This window comes from Trachymyrmex septentrionalis, unplaced genomic scaffold (assembly GCF_001594115.1).
Source record: "Trachymyrmex septentrionalis isolate Tsep2-gDNA-1 unplaced genomic scaffold, Tsep1.0 scaffold31, whole genome shotgun sequence".
Lineage (NCBI taxonomy): Eukaryota > Metazoa > Arthropoda > Insecta > Hymenoptera > Formicidae > Trachymyrmex > Trachymyrmex septentrionalis.
Window position 1 is genome coordinate 1,872,543 of NW_017305474.1, and position 11,659 is coordinate 1,884,201.

The 11,659-nt window shown below is 42.0% G+C and overlaps 1 protein-coding gene across 4 annotated transcripts in view; it reads right to left on the reverse strand.

Moving 5' to 3' along the window:
* Positions 1 to 466: 466 nt before the first annotated feature.
* The window catches only part of LOC108749701 (CREB-binding protein), a 40,431-nt gene continuing 29,238 nt past the window's right edge, over positions 467 to 11,659 (reverse strand). The window contains exons 5-23 of one of the 4 annotated variants that reach the window (XM_018488594.1): positions 11,168 to 11,270; positions 10,734 to 10,943; positions 10,169 to 10,580; positions 9,912 to 10,084; positions 7,732 to 9,545; positions 7,478 to 7,635; positions 6,160 to 6,240; positions 5,941 to 6,075; positions 5,297 to 5,773; positions 4,989 to 5,154; positions 4,563 to 4,739; positions 4,238 to 4,468; positions 3,924 to 4,154; positions 3,723 to 3,842; positions 3,340 to 3,641; positions 2,563 to 2,973; positions 2,102 to 2,423; positions 1,616 to 2,021; positions 467 to 1,522 (exon numbers count right to left, since the gene is read on the reverse strand). In XM_018488594.1, coding sequence (XP_018344096.1) covers positions 1,041 to 1,522; positions 1,616 to 2,021; positions 2,102 to 2,423; positions 2,563 to 2,973; positions 3,340 to 3,641; positions 3,723 to 3,842; positions 3,924 to 4,154; positions 4,238 to 4,468; positions 4,563 to 4,739; positions 4,989 to 5,154; positions 5,297 to 5,773; positions 5,941 to 6,075; positions 6,160 to 6,240; positions 7,478 to 7,635; positions 7,732 to 9,545; positions 9,912 to 10,084; positions 10,169 to 10,580; positions 10,734 to 10,943; positions 11,168 to 11,270 — 6,411 coding nt within the window. In that variant the 3' untranslated portion in view covers positions 467 to 1,040. Of the gene's footprint in view, positions 2,022 to 2,101; positions 2,424 to 2,562; positions 2,974 to 3,339; positions 3,642 to 3,722; positions 3,843 to 3,923; positions 4,155 to 4,237; positions 4,469 to 4,562; positions 4,740 to 4,988; positions 5,155 to 5,296; positions 5,774 to 5,940; positions 6,076 to 6,159; positions 6,277 to 7,477; positions 7,636 to 7,731; positions 9,546 to 9,911; positions 10,085 to 10,168; positions 10,581 to 10,733; positions 10,944 to 11,167; positions 11,271 to 11,659 lie in introns of all 4 variants that reach the window. The other 3 variants (XM_018488591.1, XM_018488593.1, XM_018488592.1) reach the window with 3 other exon arrangements.

The window sequence follows — 11,659 nt, forward strand, 5'->3', positions numbered from 1 at the left end:
ATTTCATGGTTAAGGTACAACCTTCGGTGTGGCGCTTAGGGATTATCCTCTTAATAACAAATTTTCTCCTTATTAAACAAATATATTACTTAACGTATGTATGATCTAAATTATCTTTCTCTCCCTTTACATACAACACTCTAGTGGATTCTCCCTATCTATATTATCGTTTATCTTTCAATTACAAATCTTCTTTATCATATACTCTGTAATTTTTCGTTACGGTAATATTAATATAGTAATATATAATTGCGTACATTTACGATACTAATTATGAACTAATAGTATTTGAACTATTGATTAACGTTAATTATACACAACATACATATATATATATATATATATATATATATGTATATGTATATGTATATATATATATATAGAGAGAGAGATATATATATATATATTTGTACGATTTCACTCACCCTGCACGAGTAGCAGTGAGGAAGAGTGGTAGAGTCGAGGGGCTCTGGAGGATACGTAAATAATGATCTTTCGACAGTTTTCCTTTAGTCTTTCGTTCCTCCTCATTCTACTGATTTTTATATCTCTTTCTTTCTCGACCAAGGACGAAAACAATTTTGAGTCTATTTGAGCCAGGCCGAGAAGAATTAAAAAGCACCAACATCGCGTTATCTTTCCTTCTTGTCTTTCGACGCATCGCATAATGTAGAAAATTGAAAGAGAAGATATATACACGCGCGCGCGAACCGAAACGTTTGTTCGCAACATTGAGGATCGCGAAATCGGAAACTATCCTGCGGTCCTAGGGGAGTTCCAAACCCCCAGGCGTGTCAGGCTCAATCGCTCGACAAAATTTGATGGTACGCGCGTCAGGCTTTCTCTTTCAGTCTCTATCGGCGCGCGCGCGAGTTTCAAGATTAATTATCTAATGCTTTTATAATTCCGTTGAACGTTTCGTATTATTTATAAATTCACGCGACGCGGACGGTCGCAGCCATCCGAGCGCCGCCGTTGTCGTCTCCGTTAAGGGAAACACTTACATAACCATCGACCGATGTGATCGTCCGTAACAGTCACTACAACCCCTCGACGAACTTGGAGAGTTGGTCCTGCGGCGTCATCGACGTTACCTCGTTGGCGTCTGCGCCGCTATTCGTGGGCGCCGGCGCCGGCGAGGGATGATGAGGCATAGTGGCGGGATGGCCGGTGGGCGCACCTGGACCGCCACCCAGCTGCGAAAGCATCATCTCGCTAGGACCGCCGCCGAGCTCGTGAGCCGGCGAATGTGTCGGCGTGCCGTGAGGCGGATGATGATGCGGCGATGGTACCGGACCCGATCGCGGCGACGGTACCGGTTGATTACGAGGGGAAGGGACAGGTCGCGGCGAGGGGTTGGGCTGCGGAGATCGGATGGGCGGTGGCGAACGGACTGACTGCATCAACTGTTGTTGCACGGAGATCCCCGGCGGACCCATGACGCCTTGCGGCGAGGGCACGGGCGGCGGAGTAGGTTTCAGACCTGGCTGACCGTAGCCCTGTTCGTTGAAACCGCCGTAACCTAGGAAGTTGGGCAAGTTTTGGTGTCGAGAAAACACACTACGTACTACAGCCCCACTGTTTCCTAAGTAATTACGATGGGTCATGTAATTACCAAGAAGCGGCCGTATAGGTCGCTGTTGACCGTATGGTGGCGCCGGAGGTTGAGTGAACGGCTGCTGCTGCTGTTGCTGCTGCTGCTGTTGTTGTTGCTGCTGCTGCTGTTGTTGCTGTTGAGCCACCTGCTGTTGCCTCTGCTGCATCACCAACATCTGTTGCTTATACCATTGCGACTGCGCTTGTACTGGCTGTTGTTGTTGCGCCTGCTGAGTCAGCATCTGTATCTGTAGTCTACCCTGTTGTTGTTGCTGTTGCGTCTGCTGCTGCGGCTGCTGCTGCTGCGGCTGCTGCTGTTGAGACATCATATGCTGCAAACCAGGTTGTTGTTGGGGTTGATTAGGGCCCAATGGGCCGCCGACACCCCCACCATGCTGACCAGGTTGTTGCTGATGGACAAGCGCCTTTTTATTAAGAAGATCAGTAGTCAAATCTGCGCGTAACAACAAATGTATGATATTTTTTAAAATGTCAATCAACTCACTCGTTGCTTGATGAAGGCGGCCATTAACGGTGGATTGCTCTTAAGTATTTGGAGTATCTGGTTCTGCTGGTCGGGCGTGTGCGGACTCCTGAGAGTTTGCATCAGCTGTTGCAGAGCGTGTTTATGCATAGTACTTGCCTGCGGACCGACCTGTCCGACCGGCCCGATCACGCCCGGTTGCCGTGCCATTTGCGCACCCATTCCCATTCCCGGTTGAGCCTGATGCTGTTGTTGTTGTTGTTGTTGTTGCATCAGCTGTTGCGGTGTCTGCTGTCGCGCCAAATTGGGATTTTGTTGCATCACTGTATTCGACTGGTACCTGCTAAAAAATAAAAGAACATGCTGCCTCACAAGAATACGCAGAAACAGTGTTCTATTTTGATTTTTTGATTAATATTTTCGATAATTTATTTGTCAAAGTTAATGATGAAAAATGTGTAAAGTAAGAATTTAATAGATACCTCGCTGTCCATTGATCCATCGGGATGAGATGCGTGCCGCTGGGATTCGGCATCTGAACCGGCAACGGCCGTTGCATCTGAGGTGGCGGCATTACCCCACCAGTTTGACCTCCTACGCCGACACCCACACCAACACCACCGCCCGGTGTTACCTTACCATAGTTGACATGTGGTGCTTGTTGTCTCGCTGCCTCCTCCTGCACCTGCTTCACCACTTGTAGAACATGAGCGGGAGGAGTCTGCGTTCCGGGCTTCAATCCGATACCTGGTTGATGTGGAGTTGGCAAATTCGATGTGCTAACACCAGGTTTCATAGCGACTCCAGTCGTCATGGCAACATTTGAAGTCTGTTGTCCGGTCTGCATTGCTACAGGTCCAGTGGGCCTCGTATTCATCACAGCCATTCGCCTCCTATACACGAATAAACGCGAATATTGACTACCATTTCCGATATATAAAAGTTTGATAGATACAGTATAACTAAGCAGATAGTAAGCTTTTATTTAAGTTTAAAAGTAAATAGAAAGTAAAATAATTTATAACGCTATTATTCAGAGAGCAAGTGATATTAAGAGGTAAGGAATAAAGCTTAACAGTAAATTTAAAAATAAAAACATGCAAAAACATGCAAAAGAATCAAAATATGTTCACGTGTTTTAGTTTACGTAGCATTCTACGATTCGCTATTTAATAAAAATAGATAAAGCAATGCTTGTAATAAAAGGCAATAAAATGTATTAGTGCAATAATATACATAAAGTTGACAACTTTACTGACCTAAGCAACTGCGCTTGCTGTAACCGTTGTTGTAATTGTTGCTGCTTTATTTTGTGCTTGATGTTGGAGCAGAATGGAACGAGACATTTGGTCTCTTGGCAGTGTTTTGCATGATAACAACACAACGCAATTAACTGTTTACATATAGGACAACCACCATTTGTCTTTCTCTTGCAGTTCTTCGTGTGCATAACTACTCGCTTCATCTTTTGACAACTCGGTAGACGACAATTGGCATCTCTACATTGGCAAGCATGCACCAATGACTGAATGCATCTTTGTATCGATAATTTCCTCGCCTCCTACATTGCAGAAATAAAAAAGATATACATGAGTACATTATAGGCTTATTATAACATAAATATTTTCAGAAGATAGATTACCTGTGGATTCGTTTGTTTGGCATCGGCCGGCGAAGAGCCATCATCCAAATCAAAGCCAAGTTTCTCCATCGGATGCGGGTGACCGTCTTTATCTTTACAACTCACACATAAATCGAAATCCTGTCATAAAATTGAAGTTAGAGTAAAAGTAAATTATGAAAAGAAATAAAAGTACTTTTTTCCAAATAATCTTATACGTACGTCACAAACTGTACAATGGTATCTAGTCTCCACATGACTTTTACAGTTATTACAAGTATAAACAAACTTGTCTTGGCCTTGATTATGTAATTCGTACAACATAGACATGGAACTAAACTTTGCTCTTCTAAGCGATGAAAATTCGTAATGCCTTTCCCTTGCCATCGTGAGAAACGCGTCACGACCATCCATTAGATCACAATTGATAACAGGATCGGGATCTTGGATAGGCTAAAAAGATTTAAATAAAAATTAATAATCGCATGCATCAAGTTTTCAGAGGAAAAGAAATATAAAACATGGAAAAAACTTACTGCCAAACTGGCTGCACTTTGAGCGCTGTGCAACCTAATGACAAAAAACACTTCTTTGTGCTTTTCCATAGTGGCAAAGATTTTCGCGGAAAGATCATTGCCGGTTTGAGGAGTATTCGATTTCTTGCTATTTTTCCTTTGATTCGCTTTAGATTTGTTAGATTTTTTCGCCTTTTTCTGACCCTTCTTCTTACCGTCTGGAGTTTCTGCGTCTTCGGACAGCGAAAATATCTAAAAAGATATGAGATCGGGGATATAAATATATGAGACAAAAAACGTGATTATTGCATGCAAGTAGAAACGTTATTTATTTTCTACAACTTACCGCGTTTGCTGCAGCAGCGGCTGCTTCCGCCGCTTCAGCTTGTTTTCGTTTCTCTTCCTCTTCCTGATCTAATTCTTTAATACTTTCTTCCAACACATTCGGCCAAAAGTCGCCCTCAAAATATGGTAGGTCCGCCGCGGATGAAAGTCTGTCTTCCATGGCTTGTTTTAAGATGTCCTGCATACAAATGTTTTATTTATATATTTCCGTCTTCAAATACAGAGATACATGCGCAAATAATCAAAATGCAAAAAAAAAATGTCGTCTGCAAATCCTATGTTCATTGCTATGTAAATGTAACAAGAACACTGGCTTTGCTACAGACGTTTCTTTAAGTCTCCTTTGACACCGATACGATACCGCGACACGTAACGGAAACACAAGAGACTAGATCTAAATATCCATGAAATGCATTTATCTGTTAACCTTGTAATCGAGCACGATTCTTTCGACCATTCCCTTATCCAACATTTTCTTGTACCACTCCTGCAATCTCTTAGGCTTTGGTATTTTTTGTTCTGCGGGATGGCAGTGGAAGATATAATCGTCCCCTTCGGAAGGTGGACAAGCCCAAATGTGAGCCATAGTGTATCTGCAATTTCACATTTTTCGTCTTTATATATTTTTTAAATGTAAAATTCATTATATTCATATCTTAGATACAATATTAGATTTCTATTATGTAACTGTAATTACGTCGATTATAATTTGTCTTTTTGATTGAATGAACTTACCCAAGCTGTTTCGCGTAGTCGAGATATCCGAGAAGAATCTCGTGATACACAGCCGTTCGAAATTGTCTAGGCCGGAAGAAGTGGACAGAGTCCAGATACGCGATGTAAACTCGTCTGGTGTTAGGTGGCGTACATTCGCTTCCGTACTCCTGCACGTGCATACCGAAAAAACAGACGTCGGTGCCGTCGACCTCCTCGAACGCGAACAATGCCTTCGCGCGGTATGGGAATTCGCCGGGCATGTCGCCGTTCTCGACGAATCTACTTCGCATCCCGGGTTTGACCTCGACCACCTTGTCGCTGGATGCGACCACTCTGATCGCGACCTCACCGGCGCCCGCTTCCTTCTTCTTCAAGAAATTATTTACGCGCGTCTCGATATACGTGCCGAGTTTCGTTACGGGTAATCGTTTGGCATTGAACTTATTCTCTTTGCGTTTCTGTCCCTTCTTCTTTAAGCAATTATCACAGGTAAATCTGTCAAAGGGAAAGTAACTTCTAAGTACGCAAGATATTTTATGGCTTTATCAAACTTGAAAAGATAGTAAACAACGCGAACGCATTTTATTTTAATAGAGAGAAAATATAATTCGTCAAATCTTTTCGCGGTTATAGTTTCGATAAAATAAAATAAAATTATTTACCCTAACGGCCAGATTGCTTCCATATGGAGCACACAAATTTGATGTACTCTCCTACCACAGTCTGTACAGGTTACAAAAGGCTCTAATTCTAAGTGATCATTCTTCATTTCCTGGAACTGTTCCTTCTTGATGGCACTATGAGAAACAAAGATGTCATATAGAACCTATCGGAATAATGTTAATAAAGATTACACGCGTTAATCTTTTAATATCACTTACGTTTGAGGCTGCGTTGGATCGTCTCCCAACGTCACTGTGTCACCAGGAATGTCGTTGAAACATTTCTGACAGAAGGTGTATCTGTCGGAAAGAAGACCAATTCCCTTTAGAAGACCACTATTATATCGGCGCCGTGTGTACGGTTTTATTATGTAAATTCGATGTACGACGGCCAATTTATTCCAAATGTGTGTCCAAGTTTCAGCGTATTGAGTTTCCGTCAATTTCGGCAAGTGTTTTTTATATATATATATATATATGTACAATCAATTTTTTTCGTAATTACACATGCATGCAATGGCCAATTGTTTCGGATCCGATTTCAGTTTCGAAAGACCGTGGAAAGGCATCGTTTGGGTTTTTTTTTTCGATTACAGTTTTTTCCAGAATCAAGTATTTCGCAGTAGAGTCGAAAAGAAGCAAGGTCGCAGGCAACACAAGAAGTAAGCGGCAAACAAGGATTTGTGTATGCGTGCGCAACCCATGGGCGAAGACATACAAAGAAGAGAACAGTGCCAATGTTAAAAAAATATCAATTTATACGTCATTTTCTAAATCCTAATCGCATATACCAAAAGGCTATGCAAAGCCATTTATATCCCAGCGATCAATAAACGTTCCTTACGCTGTAACTTTCTTCAATTTTAGAACTTTAACGTTATATTTTATACTCGTATAAAACGATACATATCCCTTAAGTATATGCGCAACTATATATTACACAAACTTTAAGTGCGTGAGTTTAATACGAAAGAAAATTCGTACATATAGCTTCAAAAAAGTGTAGTTCAGGGGACTGACCTGCTTTTGCATTTATTGTCAAAAGCAAGTTAATTAACCTGTCAATTCAATTTAGCGTATTCAGCGATAGGACACTTTCATATTAAAAGGGTCTACAGAAGATGAATACGCGGGGATCACCGTTCTTCAAATGCCCTATAAGCATAGTAGAGCCGTATAGAACATTACTTAAAACGTAAAAGTCACTACTAGATGTTACAAAATACTGCAAACATGTCCCCATTGTGCACGCTCTAATTACAGAAATGTTCAAACTGCTAATGTAACATAATACTTAAAATGCCATTTCTCACATGCTCAATCGATTTAGATTAACAAAAGTAATATAATGAATTAACTAAACTTCGACTTATTAGAATACATCTATGTATTAATATTTTGATAGATTCAGCATTAATATTTAATACAATATTAACATTTTAAGCATTAGTATCTTCAAATAACGTATTATCTCTCACGTCAATAGTTCTCTACGCATTATAATTCAATGTATATTTGAGTGTAATTGTGCACTGACCTGTTTTGATACGAATAATACTTTGCATCCCTAGGTATCGTACAAAGCTGCTTGCCGTAGCAACAGAGTACCTGCGGGTTGAACGTATACTTTCTGCCGCAACAATAACCCAGTGCCTGCATCACGGGGTCTATCTCCTGCTCGAACACTTCCGAAAGCTGTGTTTGAAAAAAAAATAGAAAATAAATAAATTAGACTCGAACGTATAAAGCATATATCGCATGTTGGCGATGATATCGTTAGATAAACATTACCTTGGTGCAATATCTATAAACTCGAGAAGTCTTGCGATTATACAGCCAAGCATTATCGAACATCATCCACACGTCGTCGACGTATTCCCACGGATCGCTGTACTTTTCCGTGTCGAGTTTCTTCTTGATCGTCGATAGATCCATCGGTTTCTTCACGATAGTCGGATAATCCGGTATACCTAATGCTTGGGGATCTACCGGTTGTCGGAACGGAATGCTCTCAGGATCTTGTCGATATAACTTTTCCAACGTCGGCATCAATGCCTGACGCAATTCATCAGGCTTGAACAAGCACTTCTTCTTGTCAGTAGATGTGCCACTCGGTTGAATCGGTTCCGGCACCAAAGGTTTGATGTCAGAGGTAGCCGTGTCCTGACTGGACACGGGAGTCATGCTCTCCTCTTTAATGCCAGGCTCTTCCTTCACGGTCGCCTCATTCGAACCCTCCTCCATTGGTTCGTCCTTCGGTTCGGTTTTAATAATAATCTCATTGTTTACACTTTTACCATCCATTCTGTGATTCTGTGGCTCATCCGGTGGTTCTTGTTTGATCTCCATCTTTATTTCTTCCTTGATGGAATCCAGTTTACCTTTGTTATTATTCATCGGCGGGCTGGGTGAATTGTCACGATCCAGCGCTGCTGTAATGGCAGCCATTTGCGAGGACATAGATGTGCTACGTGGAGTGTTTAGTGCTGCTCGTTCTTGCGAGGTCATACCCTTACCAAGACTCGCAAGGCCGGCTGGGGACGGTGTTGGGCCGGAATGGGGAGGCGTCTGGTTCGATGCGGAAGAGACCGTTTGATTTGGCGTCATTAACGACGGTACAAGTGGTGTGTTTGGTGTGGACGTGGTCGACTGAGGTCCGTTAGTCGTACCTGTAGTCGTCACGGGTACGCCACCCGTTGGACTTGGTCCGCTTGACGCAGGCGGTGGTATCGTCTGTGGTGTCGATGATGCAATACCATTGTCATTAGGCGTGCTAGCTGACAATGGCCGAGTTGGAAATTGTTGATTCGATTGTTGTTGCGGCTGTTGCTGCGGCTGCTGTGCACTTGGTTGCTGCATACCACTAAACGGTGATGGTGTTTGCGGAATCGATGTTGCTGGAGTACCAACTTGACTGGGAGCACTTGTCGGTTGTGGTTGTTGCTGGCTTTGCTGCTGCTGTTGTTGCTGTTGTTGCGCCGCTTGAGCTTGGGCTTGCGCCAGTCTGACTTTCATGAGATCGGGAAATTGATGCTGGTTCTGAATAGGAGAACTGTTAGGTAAACCGGCAGTCGTGCCATTGGACGTCGGGAATTGACTAGTCGTCGCGTTGTTAGATGCAGTAGTGGTCGTGAGATTAGCCTGGGACATTTGAGGTCCAAACGGACTCAGTCCAGGATTAGGCACCATATTGGTGTTGGATGTGGATTGTCCGTTTGGGCTAGGACCGGGAGGGCCGACCAGGATGCCTTGTTGTTGCTGCTGTTGTTGCTGTATTTGTTGCTGAGCTTGCACCTGTTGTTGCTGTTGGGCCTGCTGTTGTTGTTGCGCCTGCTGTTGCTGTGGAAATTGCATCCTATTGTGCTGTTGGATAGCCATCGCTGGTATCGTTGTCAGTTGACCCATACTCGGTGAGTGGCTTCGTAAGGTAGGTGGTACTGTTCCAACAGGTTTCGATGCCCCTGGCATAACGGTACCTACATTTGGAGGTGCACATGGCCTTAATCCAGGACCAGATGTACCTGGTGGCTGCGTTGGTTGTTGCTGCTGTTGTTGCTGTTGCGCTTGCAGCTGTTGCTGTTCCTTTCGTTTTTGTCGTTTTTCGTCTACATTATTCAAATTGCACTTAGAATAAGTAAGACTTTGATATATGTTAACTTAAAAAAAAAAAAAAGATTTGTTTCTTAAAGAATTGGTTAACTAAAATAACACGCACGCACGCACGCACGCACGCACGCACGCACGCATGCACACACACAAAGTATTCTCATTAAAAATATGTTAATGACAAAAAAACACGAACTACGTAAGTTAAGCCATCCTTGTATTTAAAATAGTCTTCAAATAATGTCGAACTAATTACAAACTTGTACTAGTATCTTCTTAAGATGGCTATTACTTAAAATGGTTTTTAAATAAAAATAAACATTAGCATTAAAAATGTTTTAATGTGTTGAAATTGTATTATTTACCAAGTTCCTTTTGAATCTTGTAAATTTTCTCGGCCAATAGATGATAGTATTCCGACCGAGAGTTAGCCATTTCATACATGTCACCTTCTACCTTCCTCGCGTACGCAACTAAGTTGTGCATTCTTTTATCGAGCATGGCTTGTGGATCGGGAGTCGGGAATATCGCTTGAACCCTAAAAAAGACACACACGCTATAACGTACTGAGTTATAGCTCGATAAGTTTCGAAAAGTCATATATAATAAAATTTTCACTAACAATTTATGAACGAGATGGTTTCTGAGATCAGGAGTGACGGACAAATGCCATTCCTTTGTTCCTTGCACCGGCGTCGCAGTGACTTGTCCGGGTTGAAGACCACCTGGAAGCTGCAGATTTGCTAATCTATTTTCCCCGCCTATCACACCAGGTTGTCCAGACTCGTTCAGTCCGAACAATGTTTGCATATTAACAGATTGCTGTATATTGGCAGCAGCCGCTGCTGCGGCGGATGTGGGTCCGGTCGTCGGTACCGTCTGATTGCCGGCTACTCCGACCGTACTAGGATCGGAATTTAAAGGAAGAGATACGTTCGGAGCGACTACTTGTTGTCCAGCACCGACTACAGATTGTCCCGGTGCAGCTGAAACACACATGGGCGCCCATCGCTTGTTGCTTTTCTCGTAAAAATCTATACAAATCATATTTTATACTTTTAACAAAATATAAAAAAAATAATATAACAAAATATAATTTTATACAATACATACAATACAATAAATTTTATAAAATGTTTTAGAATTGAAAAAAGCAAACAATTAATATAAAATGTCATGCAACTCACCCTGTGTTTGAGGTTGCGCTAATCTAACGTTGCCCAGTGTTCCTGGAGGACCCGCCATGCCGGGAGCTGGCATTCTGACGCCTCTTCCAACGCCTTGACCGGGCAAGATTCCCGGTGTCGTTGTTGGACATTGAATCCCTAAAGCTTCATAAGCCCTTCTCATTTCAGATGGACTTGTATTTGGCTGATTATTTGGTTGAATTGCGGACGCTATTGATAAAAAGAACACGTATATAATGTAAATGTATAGGATATCTCCAGATAAGTACCGTTTGAAATAACTGCTAAAAAAATTATGAAAAACGTAAACACATTTTATTCCTTTGCATTATTAAAGTTTTACTTTCTAAAAAATCATAAAATGTGTTTATGTTTTTTGAAGAATTTTCGGAGATCGCCAAAATATTAAAGTGACACAAATATTTTCAAATTACCTTGCGCAGAATTAGTCCTATTCTTATTTGCTTGTTTTATTGGCAAGCAAACTGGGCAATCACTTCGATTACAATGTCTCCAATGATTGATAATTTGCCTAGACATGCTACAATGAGGCACCGTACAAGATTTACCAACTTGACAATTCGTCATGTGATTCAAAACATTTTTCATGGTTTTACAGTCCGGCAAGGTGCACTGTCTCATCTCGCCGTTCGTTTGACTCTCGCGTCGCTGGCATTTATGCGCATGTAAAAGTAGCACCAATTGTTGCTGTATGAGTCTACATTTTTCTGGATCTGGTGTCGATTTTACGCCTAAATCGAACAAAGTTCGTATTGAGCGAAGGCATTGCAACAAATAACATGATTTATTATATCTATAATAGTCCAGAGACACAATAGTGTCTCGGCGCTAAGAAAAACGCGTAGCGTTTTAGCGCGAGACAGTACAGTGTATCTTTACGTGGAGCGATAAGTTTTCTGAGACCT